The following is a 19,965-nucleotide window of genomic DNA, read 5'->3' as shown; positions in this document are numbered from 1 at the left end:
AAACAGATTACCCACATCGATTCTTATTGCTAGCAAAGCAATTTGAAAATCACATATCTGAGCTGATGACACACAGCCAACAGAAGAAACATGCTCATTTATGTCTGATTCGGTATTCTGAAGCCTAATAATGACCTATTTTTAAAACTACTGCAGAAAGTGCATGAGGAACGTTCAGAAAAATCTGGTTATCTTTTAGCTATCAGTAGAACAAAGTAAGAAAGGCTAGAAATTATTTTTCCCCCCACCACGAAAGACTTTTGAGACTTCTGGAGGTTTCATTTCCTTTTTGGTCACACATGATGTTATTTTCACACAAAAGGCAACAATTGTTCCAAGAAAAAAGTCTCTCTGAGATGTTTACTACAAGTTCACACAAAACGCACCCTCGGTCTCAGATGGAAAAAAAGATTCAGTATCTACTGACTTTACTTGCTCCAGTTCACACCAAGTTTTCACATTCAAGAGTAAAGCTGTGTTGTTTCCACTGCAGCCCGTGCCACAGGACCCAGGCACAGGAACAAGCTGGGAGTCCGGGCTTGTGACCTAATGAGAGTAGACCAAGTATCGCAGTCTGTAAGTTTTTACAGTACCCAACACCAGCATGGGCAGTTCATACTGACGGAAAACATTGAAACAAAACCTATTTCCAAGGCAAACGTCGATAAGAGACGTCCAGCAGCAAGAGCACGCCCAGCCCCGCACCTGCGTGAGCCCCTTCTAGCGGAGAGGGCGGGCAGGAGCCTTTACACCCTGCCGTGTATCTTCACGGAAAGTTTAAAACAAACCCGGGGTAAGAGGAAGAGAAAGACTCGGATGTCCCAAAAGGCGATGCCGTTGGCTGCGGGCGCCCCCGGCAGGCGTGGGCCGGGGGAAGGCGGCCCCGGGGCAGCCTCACCCCGCCCGCCGGCCCCGCTCGCAGCAGCCGCCGCCCCACGGCCCCGCCGCGCCCGGAAACGGCAGCACCGGCGCGGGGCTGCGGCTTCCCCGCAGACATGAGCGGGCTGGGGGCCGCCGCGGGGCCGGGCTGGCAGCGGGACAGCGGCGGTGAGGGCGCGGGGCAGGCGGGGCAGGCGGGGCGGCGGCAGCAGCAGCACCGGCGGCCCCGCAGGTGGCGGGGGGATGGAGAGACGGGACGGGAGCGGAGGGAGCGGCGCTGCCCCCGCCTCGCCCCTCGCGGCGCTGCGGGATCCCGGCTGCCCTGGTGCGGCGACCCCCAACCCGCAGCCCCTGTCTCTCCCTCGCAGGGCTCTCTGTCCTTGACGAGGAGCCGCTCGCCGCCGCACCTGTGGATTTCCTGCAGGAGCTGCCCAGCTGCCAGTCGGCGCGGAGGCGCCGCGGGGGCACCCAGGAGCGCCGGCCGGCCCTGCTGGGCACCGCCGGCAGCCGCGGGGCCGCGGCCCGGGAGCTGCAGCAGGAGAGAGCCGAGCTGCCTGAGCGCCCCGCCAGAGAGCTACCGCTGAGCATCGCGGAGAAGAGGAAATTAAGGTTAATCTGCACGCTTTTCTTCCTTGTTTGTTTTTTTGGGTTGGTTTTTTTTGTGTTTTTTTTTTTTTTTCCAATGACTTTTTCCTAAACACAGCCCAGGTGCGCTGGAAGGGTCAAGCAGAACTGGGTTTGGCTGTATCTGTTTCACCCTGTGGCATATGATTCTGACAAGAAAGTGCCCAAGTGCTCTTGGCTGGCACAAGGGAGTCTCTGACTGGGGGTAGAAGTAGGTTGAATTGGAAGAAATTAGTTAAAACTGGGATTTACCTGCAGCAAACAAACGCGTTTCTCCCTGTTTTCCGTTTTGGGTTTTTTCCCTCAGGGTTTTGTGCTTGCAAGGGTCACTGTGAGTTATCTGCATGAGCACCCCCCCGCTGCTATGCGAGTGCTGCTGCTCTTGAGTCTGCTCAGCTGCTCTTACACAATCCAGTGCCCTCTCCCTGCTGTGGCTCAGTACAGTTGATAGGAAGTTTCCCAGGACCTTTGCTTCTTTTTATGTTCTCCCCCTGCCCCATTCCTTTTTAAATGACTCTTTCCTGTGTGCTGTTCCTGCCCCGCTGGTGGTAACCCCCCGGAGGGAGGGATTGTAAAGACGTTGCTTTGCTCCGCCTGAATTTCTGTGCTTGTTGTCTCATGTCTCACTGCTGGGCTGAAAGCTGCTTTGAGGACAGAGGATACAGGATGTGGTTTTATACTGTCAGAGAACAGCTGTACCTTTAAATCAGGTACATTGTAGTTCTAGTTATGAACTAGGAGAGAGGTGGAAGTACAATAATGTCTGGTACTCCACAGAGAACAAGAGTTACTCTATTGCAAGAGCAATGGGAAACAGCCTGACCCTGGAGTTTAACCCTGTAGCCTGTATACAAGAAACAGTAGAAGACCTAGGTCACAGTAAAGGAAAGGGCTCGATACCTTGAATTTTTATTTGAAGTTGTGTATCTGAAGTTCAGTTCTTCAAGAAAAAGGAACTGGAGGGAGGCATGGAGTTGCAGTGTCCTAGGCTTGTTTACACATGTTAGCACGGAGAGATTCTGGTGGGGCTTCTTGGCACTTCTACAGATCGGTGATCTGCATTTGTGCAGCAGCTGCCAACACAAAGTGCTTGGCATAAACGTCATGAGAGCTGAACACTCAACTTCTGTAACTCAGAAGAATATGCAGCCCACGCTTCTATTTAAAATGCAAACCGAACACGGCCCAGACAGTTCTGCAGAGTTTAAAACACTGCAAACTGCACTCTGCAGTTTCCACAGAATACAATCTCTTGAGAGGAGCTGTATTTGCTCTTAAAGCTGAGGTCATCTGCTGCCTGTTTGATAGGTTTAATTTGGCTTCCTGCCAAAATGCAATTTTACCTTCCGCTGAGAAGGATGAGAAAACAGGCAACACAGAGCACACATGGCAGTGCATCACTTGGACACATGGGTAGGGTTGAGCACAAAGTCTTTTAAAACTGTAACCTTGGTACCTCAGCACCGTGTCCTCATGGGTGCTTACTTAACTGCTGCCCTTCTTTGGTGGTGTCAGACGCTGGAACAGAATTCACTGCGTACCAGTCCATTTTCAAACTATGTTTCTTGTGTTGTCTAGTTTTAAGGTTTCTTAAAAAAAACAACAAGAAGCAAACTCTGAGCCACTCAGAATTCTCCTTGACACTGTTGCTGACCAGGCAGCAATTTTTAAAATGCAAACATATTCATGTAGTATGAAAATCGGTAAGTGAGAAGTAGTTAAAAATTACGGACAGTGGCACATTCTCAGTGTTTGTTTGCAGCTTGTTATTAGAACAGTGCATCCCTAGAGGTGGTGGCAAAAAATACTTTCTCAAATTCATTGAATTGGCACTTTCCAACAAATTTTTCAAAAAACTATTGTTATCAATTGGATTTTTTTTCTCCAAGAGAAGTGAATGTTTTTCATGAGAGAACTTGCCCTATTTGAATTCAGTTGTTGTTGCCATTACCAGTAGGACCAGATGGGGAAAGCTTGTGTGTTACTGTAGCTATCCCCCTGAAGGCTGCAGGCAGGCTCCGTCCTGCCAAGCCCTGTTACATGGAGTGAGAAATTATTTCTTGTGCTCAGTAACTGTATTTCTGGATTCTTAGGGGCTCTCAGCAGGCTGATACAGAACATTTATCTAGATGGAAGAAGTGGAGAAGAACTAGCAGTAAATCATGGCAAAAAGCACTCATTGAAGTCAAGGGCTTGTCATCTTACCTGGTGCTTTGGCAACGTGATATTCACAGCATAGAAGGTATTTCTTGTCTGCTGTCCATTTCTCCTCTGTAATGCTGCTTCTGTTATTGGCAGTTTTACCTGTGTGAGCATAGTTTAACATATAACTACATGTGCTTAAGAAGTTACTTTCTTCCTTTATTGCTGAATGTAAAATCCATTATATGGTAGAAGGAAATATATTGGAAAAAATTATTAAAATGTCTAACTTGCATTTCAGTTATATTGCTAAAAGGCTGTAGTACTTAAAACTAGCTTTAACAATGTTTCTTCGGTTCAGTGTAACTGAAATTATAATCTGCTCTCTCTGTATTTTCAATGGTTTTATCATCTTAATTATTGGCACATGTTTCTTTTATTCCCAGGGAAATTTGGCACTGGCGTCCAGTCCTACTTCTCCTTCCTGCGTTTTCTGGTCCTGCTGAACTTTATAATTTTTATCCTCATGTTCAGTTTTGTTACTCTTCCCTTCATTGTTTCAAAATATGGAATATTCAACAGTACCATTGCTTACATTTCTCCAAAGAACATAGGTAAACATCTTCTCTATGTACAGCTGTTTTAGCATTCCCCCTTTCCACCAACTTCTTTACCACCTCCCAGAAAAAAGGAATGCCTTTTTATAAGAATGTGACATGTTTGAATTAATGTGATCTTACAGTTCAGTGGGCATTACCACTTGAGTGACTTTTCATGCCTTTCTTTTGACAGAGGATAACTGCACAATTTATGAACCTAGTGGTAATAAGGGACTTGTTTACTTCTATACTTACCTCAAAGATTTGTTCAGTGGCACTGTAAGTAATTAGATTTTTTTTTTTTAATTTAGTTTCTGTGTCTCACATAGCATTTAAAATGTAAAAAAAATTTACTTGTGGAATGAAGCTTTGATAATTTCGAGAAATGGTAAGGCATATGCATCACTGGGGTACGTTATCTCTGAAAAGGGCAGTTTTCAAACTGACTTTTACTGAACAGCCACAAGGCCTGGCTGGCCACGTGCTGCAGCCTGTGCCTCTCCTCCCCAGCTGCTACCCCTTATTATTCTGGAGCACACTGTCTATTGTGCTCTCTGTGTAGGGTCCCAGTGTCTGTGTCCTCGAGCTCTTTGACTGGAAAGGGATTTTAGGCACACAGTGCCTGCATTACAGTTTGGTAGAGGCAATGGCACTATATAGACTGTTATAGCTTGCTGGGAGCCCTAATTTTAGATTTGCAAAATGATTGCTTAATGCCAGGTTGGATTTAATGGGGCAGTTGTTGCTGCTGTTACAAATTCTATTTCAACTTCATTTCCACAGGGATTCCTTGAAGTGACAAGTTTGTTTTATGGCTATTACACAATAGATGTGATATGGATCAGTATCATGAGGTACAACTTGCCACTCGCATACCTGCTGGCTACATTTGCCTACCTCACCTTAAGTTTCCTCTGGATAATGAAGAGGTAAAGATGTTGGTGTTGTTTATTTACTGTTACCTGTTGCACAGTTTACATTTTATTCCTGCTTGAAGGGAACATACTGTGTTCTAGAGCTGTTTTATGTGGAAAGGGGGAATCTTTTGCCTGCGCATGCAGTGCCACAGTAGCCTTTGTTGTGCTTGTGAAAAAGAAAACAATTTGAAGTATCAGTTTTTCATATGTATGCATACCTATAAGTAAAAGCCCCTCAACTCTACTGAATTTGTTGGAGGATTTTCTTTTGAGGTTTTTGGTTGAGTTTTATTTGTGCCATCTCAGTTTCCTTTGCTGAGTCTGGGTGAGGTGAGAAGGTGTGACTGTGGTGAAGTGCAGGTGGGAATAACCTGTATCAGTCAGGGTCAGCTGCTGCAGAATCTCACACTGAAGGTGTACCAGAGACTCCCTGGTACAAAGCAGAGGTGGCAGTTTGCTCACAGAGGAGGTTGTTTAGTCTTTGATCAGCCAGGTTGCTTGTGTGTGTTTTTTCCTGTGCATAAAATACATCTTTTCATTATTTTTTCTCTAGGTCCGTGAAAGGCTTTATGCAGAACTTAGTGCACTATGCAGATCCATTTCAGAGTTACTGTAACAAAGTCTTTGCAGGCTGGGACTTCTGCATTACAGATCCAAATGCAGCCTGGCTGAAACATCGCAGCTTGCAGTATGAGCTTCAGGTGAATAACTTCCATTTTTTGGTGATTGTGGTTTCGTACAGCTTAGATGGCTGAACAAAGAGAGGTCTGTAGTTTTGCAGATAAGGGAATAAGGTTAAGGAGGATTGAAGCAGCTTGTTTTAGGGGTGCAGCCCACATCCTCTTGCATGCTCTCTAGGTAGCTGGAGTCGTGGTGTAACGTGAGAAGGATGGCACAGATGTTGTCGACCCTTCCCCCATCCACTGGGGACCAACGCCAGCCTGTTAGCTGCTTGTCTTATCTGCCTTTTCCTCACACTCCAGTCCTGCTTCCTGTGTTAGTTTCTGCATAGTCCAACAGGAAAAGCTGTCCCAGCTGGGGACAAATCCTTGCAGGGATCAATTTGAGTGTTCTGGGTTTTAAGTGTGCAGTAGGCAGTAGTTTGGGGAGAAATAAAATTCAGATGGTGCTCTTTGTACTGTTTGAGAGCACTGTTGCAGTAAGAAAATACTGAAAGTTTTTCACTAGGTGTCTTTGACACACATGCACATACAGAATGCTGATGGAGCTCTAGATTTCCCAAATCATAAAGCTGTGAAAAGGGTCTGAAAGGCTCTTTTGGTAAAACAAGGACCTTCTTTTTGCGCTCTCTACATTGGAAGCAGAGATTTGTGTAGTGAAACAATTACCTTTGAGAAGATGCTTCCACTTCAAACCACAAAGTGGTAATTACAGATTTCATCAATTACAGTGAGTTGCTTTCTGCTCTAGTGACGTTCACAGCCATCTTTTTTCATCATAGAATCAGAACCTCCTTCACTTACCACACTTTTGCCTCCAGAATGCACATCTTAGAACAAAAAATTGCCCCTTAATATTACTGTTTGATGGACATAAATCCTCAGAAAATACCCTCATATGGGTGTTATGTGGGTTTACCCAGATTAAATTGCCTTCACAGGAGATACTGTATTTTCATGTCAGTTAAGGTGAAATACACCAAGTTTACATGACAAGCTGCTCGAGACTTTCTCTGTGCCTTCCCCCAGTTTTCCTTCACAAAGGAGAGGAGAAGGAATTTTGAGCCATATGGTGAGGGCTGGTTACTTACCTGCAGAAATTATGAGATGAGTGAGCTGGTTTGCCCATTTCAGAGTTTAGTGTCAAGCTGAGATCAGTCTCTCTCAACAAACAGGCAAGCTGTCCTCAAGGAAATGTGTTACTGATACACATAAGATGAGAGGGTTGTGGGACACCTGCGGGCTACAGAGCCTCCAGCTTGAGGAGGCTGAGCACAGAAGGGCTTCCATTCCTGCATGGACCTGTTTTGTCAAAGAAAAGGCAAAACAGTTCTGTGTGCTTGGGCAGGCGCTGGAGTGACTCTCCTAGAACAGGCTACAGATTTGCACATCTCAGGGGTAGAAGACGTGGTGTTAAGTGTTGTATGCTGCACCAAAAATCTGCATCTCTTTCTTTTCTTTGTAGACGGACTTGCAGGAAGAAAAACTGAAGCAAAAAATAGCTGAGAGGACAACGAAAGAAAAGCTACGCATCTACTCTCTGAGAATATTTATAAATATAATTGTCATTGCCATTTTATCAGGATGTTTTTACTCTATTTATAGAGTAACTGTCTTCTCTCAAGAAAACTCCAGTGTGAGTATCAGAAATGACACTAGGACAGATTCAGTCAAGGCTGGTGATTACAGCAAGAGGAACTATTGTGAAAGAGTCAAGTATCTTAATATAGCACCTTTCATGCAGGGATCTGGAAACACTTTCTACAGACTTAAAATTTCTTTTAGTAGATGAGAGCAGGAAAGATCAAGGACCACAAGCTAAAAAACCTCCCCAGTAATGTCTCCTGTTGCTGCAGAGGCTTCGGTGTTGAGTGCCTTGGAGCTGACAAGAAGAACAGTCCTCACTACTCTTCCCTTGTAACTGTGCTCACCTCTGTGATCTGCTGGGTCTGGGCAGTGAACTGGCTGGGGGAACTGACCTGGTTAAACTAAACTTCATCATGAGCAGTTTCACGTGGTCTGGTTCACTGTCAGCTGCAAAAATGCACTGCAGGGGAAGGCAGAGTAGAGATCATGATCTGTCCTGTGGCTTGAGTTACCACTGTGTGGGGAAACCGGAAGGCTTTGAACACAGAGCAGTTTTCAGAAGCAAAGGTTCTTGCATCACTAGCAGAAAGAATCACTTTGGGTGCGTTTCACCTCCGGCAGGACAAGGTGGAAAGAGTGGTTCAGAAGCAGAACAAAGCAGACAAGCTTCTAGTCGTGACAGCTTCACAAAAGTAATTGACTTCTCTGTAGGACCCCAGGGTTTGATTAGTCTGATAGAAATGGGGACCACAATTTTTCTCTCCCCTGTGTAAGTTGCTGATGTGATGGACTTAGCTGTTCACAAGGAAAGTTGTGCTCATGGTGGACCTAACTCTGAACTTCTGTAAACTGCCAGGATTGCACAGACAGAAGCAGGAAATGGGGGCTGAATGAGTTTGTGTCAGAGGTATTGTTTGAGGGCAGAGAAGAGGACAGCACAACACTGAACAATTTGAAGAACAGCTTCACTTACTGTGAGGCTTATGTAGAAGGGTTGATACCTTGACCTTGTCTTAATGAGCAGTTAGAGTTGCTTGTCACGATGGTAGGAAAGTCAGGGGAGCTGCTTGGCACCAGTGAGAATAAATTGAAAAGTGTCTGCACTTGGAATAGTGGCAAAACCTGGTAGCTTTCGTGCTGGTTAGCAAGAGTCAGACAGAAACCTTGGTGAGTTGAACCTCTTTAAACAGAAGCTTTGAGGAAGCACAGAAATACTCGTAACTGGAGGTGGAGGGAGTTCCTGGTGAAGGGAGCAGGAGAAAGCAAAGGCGTGTAGTGGCAAACTGCAGAGATAGCAGTGATCAGGCTTGTATAAAGAACAGAGATTTGTTTTCCATGAAACTTGCTTGTCTAGAGGTATTCAGAATCAGCTCTGGGTTTGCCATTCATGTTCCATGTGGTGTTGGTTTTTATTGTCCGGTGCAAATGTAGGTGGAGGATGAAGACAGAGTAAAAGATGCTGCCTAAATCCTGGACAAGGGAGACGTGTGTAGCTGGAGGCAGCACGGTCAGGAAGGTGTGTTTCTCTAAGCATTATGTTTCTCTCATCTCTTCTTGTGCAGGACACTGACAATGAGAACTCCTTGGCTAATCTCTTAGTGCAGTATTTGCCTTCCATGGTGATCACACTGGCCAACTTCATTAGTCCTCTGATCTTCTCATTTCTGATCACGTTTGAGGATTATACACCAGCATTTGAAATCAGGCTGACGCTCATGAGGTAAAGATGTTTTTATTGTGGCCTTGGATGTTTCAACAACTTGCTCTTGGTAGGCTGTATGTATTGTAAACATTGTAACATCAAGAAGCAGAGAAGTTGGCACTGGAAACTAGGAAGGCATTGTTTGGCATATGTTTAGTTGGGAACTTTAAATCTGGGAACAATCTGTTTTGATGACAGTGCAGTGCAATCATCTCAGTGTCCAAGCTTTTCTCCTGGTCCCATTTAGCTGTGTGATCTGGACATCTTCAAGCTGAATAAATAGTCAGTAGGGAACTTTGTGGCTGCAGAGCTGTGGATTCACTGCTTTGCATGCAGCAGTTCCCCGAATGAGCAAATGTATGTGTACAGCAGTGGCTGAAGTACAGCTTTGCTCAAGGCAAGGCAGAAGTTAAAAGTTTTGGGGTAAAAGATACTTCAGTGTAAGAGCTGGTGTTTGGCAGCTTAAGGCAGTAAGATCTGGGTTGATCTGCAGGTCCATGCTTTGTATTTCTGATTTGGCCTCAGAAGGCCTGAAGCTACATGAACAGAAATGCTGCACGCAGAACTGTACCTGAGAATTGCAACCCATTGCAGCATCAAGATCTGCAACTGAAATGACTGATGTAGGAACAGTACTGAGAAAAGAAACAAGGGACTGTAGCCTAAAGCTGGGAAGGTGAAAAGCAATTTTAACTTACTACTAAGGAAAGAAATGTGTTTATTATCTAGCTGGCTGCTCTCTTAAAACTCTGCATGACCCTTTTGTGTTTTAAGGCTTCCTTGGACTCCTGTGTAAGGTGAGCTAAGTGTTAACATGGCTATTTTTTGGCATGATTGGAATTAGGTTTTGCTTTTCTTCCAGGTGTGTCTTCGTGCGGTTGGCCAATATTGGCGTTCTCTTGTTCTCGCTGTGGAGTCAGATCTCCAACTGTAGCACTGACAAGTGTAAGCCCTGTGGATACAATTACAAACTCTATCCTGTAAGCAGATTTATCTTGGTCTTTAATCATCTGAGCTTGTGAAGAGAGATTTGTTTTCCATGAGAGTTGCTTGTCTAGAGGTGTTCAGTATCAGCCCTGGTGTTGCCATTCATGTTATACTTGGTGTTGATTCCCACTGCTCAGTGCAAACCAGTACAGTTGTTACACATATATTCTTTGTTTTTCTAAAGCTCTGATTAGAATTAGTCCAGTGGCAGATGATGGCTTAGCACAGGCTTTCTGTCCGCCATGAGGATTGTCTGAGCTAGCTGTGTTTTGGAGACGTTGTGCTACTGCCTTTTGCTGCAATAAGGCAAATGGTTTTTCCTTAAAAACCAACCAACAAACAAACAAAAACCCCCAACCAACAAAACCAAACAAAACATGCACAACCCCCACACCTCACAAAAAAAAAAAAACCCAAACCCAAAATCAAAACAAAAAAAAAAGTGAAAAGCTTGGCACGGGAACTTTGAAACACTTGAATGTTTTAGACATTGGAGTTAATACCATTTGAACTTCATGATGTTAACTGAGACGTTTGTTGCTTTAGTGATAGAAGTTTTTTCAGCTTGTTTATTTAGGCTGCTAATCTTGTTTATCCTGACTTGTTTTTATAGTGCTGGGAATCTGATGTTGGGCAAGAAATGTACAAACTGATGATATTTGATTTTGCTGTAATTCTTGCTGTGCCCCTGTTTGTGGACTTCCCCAGAAAGTATGTATCTCTGCTTTTTGAGCATATTTTTACAAATTATGTATGAAACACATTTTCTTTTTTCTGCTTTAAATTCCACGTATTTCTAACCAGATTACTAGTTTTAAAATAAATTATAAACTTATTTCTGGTGGTTTGAGTACCTGTTTGCTATTCAGATGGCTGCATAGTTTTTGATATTTGAGAGCTTTTTTCTTCAGACATTTTCTGTTATGTTGTCTAATGCTCAAATGCTAAATTCTGTATGTTCCAAATGTATTCCAAAACTTCCGTTTAGGACTAACAATATTCTTTGGTTTCAGGTTGTTAGTTACTCATTGCTCTTGCAAGCTAATTCAGTGGTTTGGACAGCAGGAATTTGGAATTTCTGACAATGTCCTGGAAATCATTTATGGGCAGACTATTTGCTGGATTGGAACCTTCTTTTCACCACTTCTCCCTGCAATAGCAACTATCAAATACTTCATCATCTTTTACGTTAAAAAGGTAATGAAGGTGTGTGGTTGATGGACTGAGTACATCTCTGTGTTTTTTGCAATGCAGGCATATAGACATACAGGTGATCTAAAACCAACAAACCACCCTAAAACCACCTGTGGATGCAGTGGATGGAATGAGCCAATGGTATTCCATTTTCAGTAAGGTTTTGTGCTTTTAACAGAAGGTAGAATTTTGCTTTGAAATCAAGCAAAACCACATTTCAATTACTACTTCTCAAATTATTTGTCTTTTTATCAAAGAAAGGCTTTTTATGTAACAAAGCTAGTTTATAACACTTCCCTGCAGTAATCTATTTTTTAGCAACACAGCTTACAACTTGGACAAAATTTTGTGAAACTGCTAAAAATTTGGGAGCAAAATGGAAAATCCAAGCTGTGTTGGATGTTCGTGTGATTTCTGCCTATCAGAAGTTTTGCTCAGTGACCACAGAGTTCCTTCTGTGCATCCAATTCTTGCTGATACTTTAAGTCTTTCAAGAGGGGATGTATCCAGTGAAGATGTGGCAGAACAAAGCCAACGGCAGTGCCATGGGTCATACACCAAATGACTGTGTCAGCTGACTGTGCAAGTGTGTGAGGTCCTCTGGATCAAATTCTTACACAAACTAGGAGACATTGACTTATACCAGAATGTGAGGCATTCTTGTCTTAGCCCTTCTCAGCCCATGCACATCAGAGGAGGTGGTTGTGGGGTAGCTGGTGGTGTGTTTGAGGATGGAAAATTCAGTTGCTGGGGGAAGTATGCTTGGATGTTTATCTGTATAGATGTACTGGTAACACTCTTACCTTCCCTCTTCAGGCCACTTTGATACACACACGTAAACCTGAAGCTAGGTCTCTCAGGGCATCAAATTCCAACTTTTTCTTCCTGGCGGTGCTGTTGATTGGGCTCATCTTGGCTTTTGTGCCTTTGGCAGTCAGCATAGCACAGTAAGTGACAATTTAAGTTCTGTGACGTTGTTCTCAAGTTGTCAGTTCTGTAAAAGACACACAACTTTAGAATGATTAATGGAATAAAATATATAGGGTATAATACATAAAATTATAACTTAGTTCATATAAACAAAAATTACAGTTTTAAAGACATGGGACACTTTTACTGCATTGCTAAATGGTGCTGGGCTTGTGCTGGATTATTTTATCTTTATTTTGGTGAAACATCTTTCTGTTCTGCTTCTTTGACAGTATCCCCTCTTCCAAGGCATGTGGGCCATTCAGGAATTTTAACACTTCATGGGAAGTTGTTCCAGACACAATACTTGAGTTTCCAACATTGATCCAGCAGATCCTTTTTGGCATGGCATCAGAAGCCTTTGCAGTGCCTTTTTTTATGGTCATTTGGTGAGTACTGTGGAGACTTGATTCACTTATGCAGCTTCATTTCCTTGCTTACTGAACTCATACCAAGCATCTATTAGACCAGATTTTTCATTTGCAGTCAAAAGCATCAAAACCCATATGAATCCTCAGCCCTTATGTCTTGGCCCATGTGTTCACACTCATCAGCTTTGTTCCATCTCCTCTTGCACGTCCCATACTCAGCAGTGTCTTTCTCAAAAATCTTAACTGTGAACCCTCTGCAAATTAGTACTGTAAGCCTTGTGATCACAATTCCTACGTTTAAATGGAGTTTCTTGCATTTAAGTTCAACTAAACTGTTTGCAAATTTTGGAGCCTTATTACCTGATGCTTTCTAAAACTTCTGTGCTTGAAAAATCACATGGTTTGTTTTGGACTCCACCCAGCCCTTTCTTCCGTAGCACATGTTTATGTCTTCCCCTGAACTGAACTTGTTATTACGTACATAGGAAATCTCAAGTCCTTCCTTTTTGTTTGTTGTTTACAGCATCATTATGTTCTATTTTATTGCCTTGGCTCGAGCACACAAACGAGTGGTTGAACAGCTGAGAGAACAACTGGTTTTGGTAAGATCTGACCCAGCACTTTACTGACACAACAAAGAGAACTTTAGGGATGCAGAAATGAGGCATGCACAGGAGTATTGGTTTTCATAGTCTCCTGCATGTTCAGTATTTGCAACGGGCAGTGAAGAATGTTTTACAAATAACCCAGGAAAAATAACCAAAGCATTGTGGTATTTCTCAGTGGAGTTGATTTTCTTGGGTACCAGCTGCAACTGCAACAAGGTCTGGTTATATCAGGCAACACACATACAAGAGATATGCCCCCAAGAAGCTGTGTCCCTGTTTTTCATCTGTTGCCTTGCTTAAATCCACTCATCTGCATGGTTTTTTCTGCCAAAGAAGAACCTGAATCTCGTGTTTCCTATCCCCTCGACCATCTTGCACAACCTCCCCTTCTATTTCCTTCTCTGCCCCCACAAACAGGCACCCAACTCCCTACCCTTTCCTCCAGGCCTGTGTTTTGACTGCATCTTTTCTGGTCTTGTTCTTGAGTGCAGGCCCAGCACTGCCTGAGCAGGTACTAAAAGTGGAACAAGTCACCACTAACCAGCCCTGTGGAGAAGGGTGCCAGTGCACAAGTGCTGCTTTGTGGCCATCAAAAGCCACTGCCAGGTTTGGCAGCATTCGTGTGCTGTGATCTGACAAACTGCTCGAGTCAGAACTCAGCCTCACTAGTGAGACTTCTCACTTTCTTATGAAATAGCCCATTTCTTGGTGTGTGCTTCTTTTAGATATGGCATTTAACAACCTGTGTGCAGAAAAACACTACTGGGCGGAGGTTTTTGAGGAGTGAGGAATTTAGGAATGAAAGCCTTCCTGCTTTTTGAAGAGTTCACAAACCAGCTGGGAGTTCTGAAAATCCTTGTGTGGTTTTTATTTTTGTTTCTTCACTGTTGTTCGACTTCTTGGTAGCATGGTTTGAAATTTTGAGGTGTGTGAGATGTTTTTACTAGGCTCAGTGCAGAGCTGTTAATGTGTGACCTGAGGTGAGATAAATGAAGACTATTGTTAACTTGAAATTGTTCAGGCAGTTGAGAGTGTGCTGGGGGAGTACAACACCTATTTCTAATAAAGAAATGGGCTGTTGTAGATGATTTGTGTTAACACTGTTCATGTGGAGCACATTTGTTATCCTGTCTTTCCAGGAGAGTCGTGACAAGATGTTCCTAATCAGAAAGATAGCAGAAGCTCAGAGGTAGCCTTGAAAACCACACAAGCCAAAAGAACTTGACTTCCTGAAACTCCCAGAGACACAAGATAACGGCAGAAGCATTTGCAGCTTCTAAAAACTGAGTGACTGACCAGCACCCTGGCACCCTGCTCTGTGTAATGGGTGCTTGTAGTCTGAGTCTTTGTTGGTTAAGCTAGTGGGGCTTAAGGTTTCCAAATCATGGAAATTCAGCTAATTTATACTGTGTTAGGGCTGCTCAAAAAAGGATACTTTAACACTGATACGGCTTCAGGGTTGTTGGGATTTGTTAAGTCCCTATTTTTTCAGGGAGTTTGGGTAAAATATGATCAGAACTGAAACTCTGTTGTACTGTTTTTACAAATTATGCTATAAGAATCACAAGAGAGGGGAAAGGTATGGTTTTACATGTTTTCAATGCCTTTTATTTGCTTTGGTTTTAAAAAAAGAAATATGTATGGAAGTATTTTGCATAGGAAAAGAAAATACAGCATGGGTTTGAAATCAGTTTTCTAAATATTTTTAGAGGTAAAGGTTTGCTATTTATTCTGCTCTGAAGCAGCAGGAGCAGTTGAACACTGGATAACTGGTCACAAAATTGTTGAGAGCAAACGAGCTGATAAAAGAGCTCTGAATAAACACTCGGGACAGGAAGAAACCCACAGCAGGGCAGGCAGGGCACTGCTGGGGCACCACTCTTGCTGCCGTGGAGGGCCCTTTTTTATTTTTAGTGTTTTAAGGCATTATTATTTGTGTTTTATTCTTGTACAAACACCTTCACTACTGTTCTCTGTGTTCTAAAATGTGAATATTTGAGAGTTAAATTATTGGTTGGCAATACTGTGTGTCAGTACCCCCGAATTTCACATTTCCTCTCTCTTAGCTGAACTGCTGGGACCGTGTGTCTCGGAGAACCATGTGTCCCTGTAGGCTATCAACCCCTTCCTTTATTTAAAGATCGTAGTTAAGGATTTTCTGTACAGAACTGCGTTCATTGCTTGATATCTGCATTCGTCCGCTCTTAGTTAATGTGAGACACTATCCTTTTTATATAGTCTTTTGGAGTGTTTTCTGCCCTTATTCTAAGGGAAGGCACGTTCAATAAACGCAGTATTTTTTACGGTACCGCCTGCTGTTGCTGTGTCGCTGTGGGGCCCGGCCCGGGCCCGCCTCCGCCGCCCTCAGCGCTCCCGCCGCACTTCCCGCCCTGCCCTCGTTCCCGTGGCAACCGGGGCACGCCGGCTTTGATTGACAGCTGCGCTGTCCAGTGCGGCGGCGACGCGGGGCCAATCGGAATCGTGGTGGGGCGGGAGGGTGGCGCGCGGTGATGACGTCATTGCGGCGCGCAGGGGGCCTGTTCTCAGGGCTATGGCGGCGGCCGTGGCTCCGGGTTTGCGGTGCTCGCTGTTGCGGCGCCGGCCCCTCCGCTGCGGGCCGGGTACGGGCTCGGCTTCGCTCCCTGCCCGCCCCCCAGGCCCCCGTGCCGCCACCCGGGACCGCCTCAGGCCGTCCGGCTCCCCGGGTGGCAGCGCCCGCCGGCCCGTCCCGGACGAGGACCGGGCGGCGGCGGAGCTCGCGTCACCTTTGTTTCTCCGACAGGTCTGCGGCCTCTGCCCGCCGGAGGGGCTTCCCTCAGGCTGTGCAGCACGCGGGTGGCGCAGGAGGGCATCAACAAGCCCGTCATAGACCGCATCATCCGCGTGGACCATGCGGGGGAGTACGGGGCGAACCGCATCTATGCGGGACAGATGGCCGTGCTGGGCAGGTCTAGCGTGGGGCCCGTCATCCAGGTGAGCGCGCCTGGAGCCCGACCTGTGCTTCTGCTCCGTTTGCGTTGGATTAACGGCGGCCGGATGACGGGGAACGATCGTAGCCTTCATGGCAACATTGCTGTCCATTTTTGTTCTAAGCACTTCCGAACGTGTGGGTTATAAACAGTGGTGGGAGTGCTTGGTAAGGAAGGTACGGATGCTGCAGTTACTGGAGTGTTGTCCTATTTTGCAAATGTTGCAAATCCTCATCTGCCCGTTTTATAACGATCTGCATCTGCCCTTCTGCAGCCTTTCTTCTCTGTGATGTTGCAGTGTTACAGTATTGCCTCAGCTATCACAGCATATGTGGCCTGAGCTGGTTTGGTTTTTATTAGTTTTATTGGAAATGTTTATCTCTTGGGGTTTTATGCTTCACTGTGACCTGGCTCTTTTGCAGCAAATGTGGAATCAAGAAAAAGACCACCTGAAAAAGTTCAATGAGCTCATGGTTGCATACAGAGTTCGACCTACTGTTCTATTACCTTTCTGGAATGTAGCAGGGTTTGTTTTAGGTGAGTTTGTACAACAACTATTGTTGTTGTTTTGTGAAGTCTTCAACTGTGTTAAATGATTTGTATTGCTTCAGATTTCATTGTATTCATGTGTCTGGTACCCCAATCCCAGGGGCTGGAAGTGCTTTGCTTGGAAGGAAGGGTGCAATGGCTTGCACAGTGGCTGTGGAAGAGAGTATATCAGAGCACTACAACAACCAGATCCGAACTCTAATAGAAGAGGATCCAGAAAAGTACAAAGAACTATTGCAGGTATTTAACCATGACTGAAAAGTAGTTTAACAAATTGATTGAATTATCTGATGTGAATTTGTCTTTTAAAAATAATATGCTTGTAGAATTTACTGTAGATCTTTTTGTTCTGTCACTTAGAATGCTGAAGTCAACAGAAACTAATAAAATAGAAGGATGCTTTTTCCTTCAGCAAATTGATCAAGCACCAGGATTAAAACATACGTTGGGTTATGTTCAGCATGCTTTCAGTAGTGCAGTGTTTCCTTTTTGAGTGGGACAATTATGCTTTGAGTTTGATTAATTTTAATTGAGAGGAAGGGTCTAGAGGGGAAACAAAAGGAGGAAATATGATTGCATAGTAGCTGTGTTGCTCTCCTCTGAAGGCATTCAAGTACCTTCACGTGCTCCTTAAGCTGTGGGGCCCAGAGCTATACACAGTGCTCAGGGTGAGCTCAAGGTGACCCCCTCTGCAGCCCCTCTGCCCACGCTGTGTTTGATGCACCCCGGGGGGGTTTGCCTTCACTGCTGCCAGCCAGCACCCTGTTCATGTTCTAGTCCTGGATGCTGCTCAGAGTGTGTAGGGAGCTGATGTTTGTCAGCTCTGTGAGAAAATAAATTCCCAAGCGTTTTAGGTATCAAACTGGGACACACTCCTGTAGGGTGTTTGTGGGAGATTGAATTGTATCCACAGGCAGCACATGGAACTGGTTCATTTCCAGCCTTGCTGGCTGCCAGTGTGTTGGGCTGTGCATGGTGTAACGTGCAGCAAAGTCTGATCATTCCAATGTATCCTACTGCTACAGAAATTGTGTCTGAAGTAACCAGGGTTGTGCTGAGGTGCACCAGGGAAATACCACCCCTGAAGATAATGACACAGTGAAATAGGTGGAGATGGCACAAAACAAAGAGAAAAATCCAGGCAGGGAGTTTATTCACAGTGCCAATATGAGGAGAACTAGTGAGGAAACCAAAAGCAGTGTGAAGCTGTTGGGCAGGGACAGTGCCCAGCTGCCCAGAGAAGTTTTTGAGAGACCCTGGCTTGCCATGGTACACGCAATGGATAACAGCATCTAGTTGTGTGTACTGGCTGCCTCGATTTTTCTGCAAAGTAGACTCAGTAATGGCTGTTTTTCAAGGTAATAAAGCAATTCCGGGACGATGAGCAGGAGCACCACGACATTGGGCTCGAGCACGATGCAGAAGCTGTGAGTAGAATGTTGACTCATTGGTGCTGTCAGTGAGGATGTAGATGTGCTGCTCTTGCCTTCCTTACCTAGAGACTGGGATGTCCTGTGCTTTGAGAAGCACAAAATAAGGCTCTTGATACTCTTCCCCAAAGGAAAGTCCTGCATGTTATAACTTTCATTGCTCTAGATCAGAACTGAATCTGTTAGAATTCGTGTCAAGTGTTAAAAGTGTTTTGATTTTTTTCCTAAGAGAGATCCTCTGCAAATTTGTAGATTTTCTTTTGATTTCAGTTCAGATGAAATATTTTTGAAGATAAGGCTAATAGGTGCTATCCATACAGCTGGGAACTGGAGGCATCATCTTACTAGGAAGTGTGAAATACTGAACTAAATTCTGTGCTCACTTGGAAACTCTGTGGGGAATGTGTAACTTCTGGTTTTTCTCTTGACTTACACTTGTGGAGAAATGGAAATATTCTGCAAAGTTGATAAATCTTAATTTTGTTTTCTCTATGATAGATTAGACTGCAAATACAGGTGTGGTTTTCTTGGGGAGTGTGTGTTTTTACTTCGATTTTTTTTTTAATAGTGATTACTATTCCTTATCACAATCTAGTTCAAGCAAAGCATTTCAGTAGATGTGTTTAATCTTTTATTCTTTTTACAGACACCAGCTTATTCTGTTTTGAAGACAGCCATACAACTTGGATGCAAAGCTGCAATATTTTTATCAGAACGAATTTAGTTATATTTTGCATAATAGTTGTGGCAATAAACTGTGACACAAAAGTGTATGGAAACTGTGGAAGACTCAGCTATTTTATTCAGCCTTTTAAATTTTTCTGCACTAAGCACCTGATTCAGCCATCCTTTGTCACATTGAGTACCCATTTAAAAAGTATCTAGATTAAAGTCAGTTGAGCTAAATGTGAATAAAGGTGGCAGAATTGAGTCTGTGTGAACTAAACCTCCCTATTCAGAGACTGTTCACAAGGTGGCAGCAAAATATGTATGTACATGATTTATATATACAATATTTGTGTATGGATGCACACACACAAAAATGATAAATACATTCTCTGTTGCCTTCAAATTTATATGTACTTGAAATAAGCTGGAGCACATCAGCTCATTTTGAAATGGTTAATACTGACAAAGAAGAATATTTGTTCTGTTTTCAGGGTAAGTGAAGTAATAGCAAGTATTTATTTTCAGTCCATCTTAATAAAAATTGGTATTATAAGACCAGTTTTACTTAAGGACTTCTTTCTGGTTTGGGATGGGTTTTTTTCAGGCACAGTTCTGAATTCTTTAAATAGAATTTTACTGACTGTGTTGTTCTTTGTTACACTGGGGATTTTTTGTTGTTTTTTTGGTATTTGCTTGGGTTTGTTTGGTTTGCATTTTTTTTTACCTGAGTGTGTGTGTAAGGAATTGATCCCAGCCATAAAGCAGGTGGAGAGAGCCATTTTGAGCACTGTGGAGTTGCATTCAATATTCTGTTAGAGCTTTCAAGCTTATCTTACTTTGCTTCAGACAGCATTTAATACAGGTACATCTGAGCCTGCCTTTTTTAGTAGCTCTGTTGGTGTTTGTGGGTACTGATTGGTGTGTGATTTGATGTGAAAGGCTTCTTAAAGAGGAATATTTACCCTTTTTTTTTTTGGTGAAGGAGCTTAGGCAGAAGGTTAAATCTCAGTATAGAGAAACTCCTATTCTGTGAGATTTTGTTATGACTGTCACTTTGTATGTGCTTTAAAAATAATTTCTATCAAACTG

General features: G+C 43.8%; 2 protein-coding genes across 2 annotated transcripts; both read left to right on the top strand.

Annotated features, from left to right (window-relative positions):
• Window positions 1-964: 964 nt before the first annotated feature.
• TMC7 (transmembrane channel like 7) lies at window positions 965-15,472 on the top strand. The gene is made up of 16 exons (XM_082292265.1): window positions 965-1,047; window positions 1,248-1,488; window positions 3,597-3,745; window positions 4,092-4,259; window positions 4,438-4,523; window positions 5,028-5,173; window positions 5,715-5,862; window positions 7,307-7,477; window positions 8,991-9,148; window positions 9,993-10,110; window positions 10,731-10,828; window positions 11,131-11,314; window positions 12,128-12,258; window positions 12,514-12,669; window positions 13,175-13,253; window positions 14,399-15,472. The coding sequence occupies exons 1-16, from the start codon at window positions 996-998 to the stop codon at window positions 14,450-14,452; spliced, it is 2,139 nt and encodes a 712-aa protein (XP_082148391.1). The 5' UTR covers window positions 965-995; the 3' UTR covers window positions 14,453-15,472.
• Window positions 15,473-15,794: 322 nt separating this feature from the next.
• Window positions 15,795-19,429, top strand: COQ7 (coenzyme Q7, hydroxylase). Its single transcript, XM_082292009.1, has 6 exons — window positions 15,795-15,880; window positions 16,042-16,232; window positions 16,651-16,765; window positions 16,878-17,017; window positions 18,136-18,204; window positions 18,854-19,429. The coding sequence occupies exons 1-6, from the start codon at window positions 15,811-15,813 to the stop codon at window positions 18,929-18,931; spliced, it is 663 nt and encodes a 220-aa protein (XP_082148135.1). The 5' UTR covers window positions 15,795-15,810; the 3' UTR covers window positions 18,932-19,429.
• Window positions 19,430-19,965: the final 536 nt, after the last annotated feature.

Source organism: Coloeus monedula, assembly GCF_965178545.1.
Source record: "Coloeus monedula genome assembly, chromosome: 16".
Lineage (NCBI taxonomy): Eukaryota > Metazoa > Chordata > Aves > Passeriformes > Corvidae > Coloeus > Coloeus monedula.
The sequence above is the reverse complement of the archived record's forward strand: the minus strand, read 5'-3'. Positions and strand labels throughout refer to the sequence as shown.

Bases quoted from the DNA above. Each gene is read 5' to 3' on its own strand.
- COQ7 (XM_082292009.1), top strand. From the start codon at position 15,811: ATGGCGGCGGCCGTGGCTCCGGGTTTGCGGTGCTCGCTGTTGCGGCGC. The intron at 15,881-16,041 runs GTACGGGCTCGG...TTTCTCCGACAG, and splicing joins GCCCCTCCGCTGCGGGCCGG to GTCTGCGGCCTCTGCCCGCC. The intron at 18,205-18,853 runs GTGAGTAGAATG...TTCTTTTTACAG, and splicing joins TCGAGCACGATGCAGAAGCT to ACACCAGCTTATTCTGTTTT.
- TMC7 (XM_082292265.1), top strand. From the start codon at position 996: ATGAGCGGGCTGGGGGCCGCCGCGGGGCCGGGCTGGCAGCGGGACAGC. The intron at 5,174-5,714 runs GTAAAGATGTTG...TTTTTTCTCTAG, and splicing joins TTCCTCTGGATAATGAAGAG to GTCCGTGAAAGGCTTTATGC. The intron at 13,254-14,398 runs GTAAGATCTGAC...CTGTCTTTCCAG, and splicing joins TGAGAGAACAACTGGTTTTG to GAGAGTCGTGACAAGATGTT.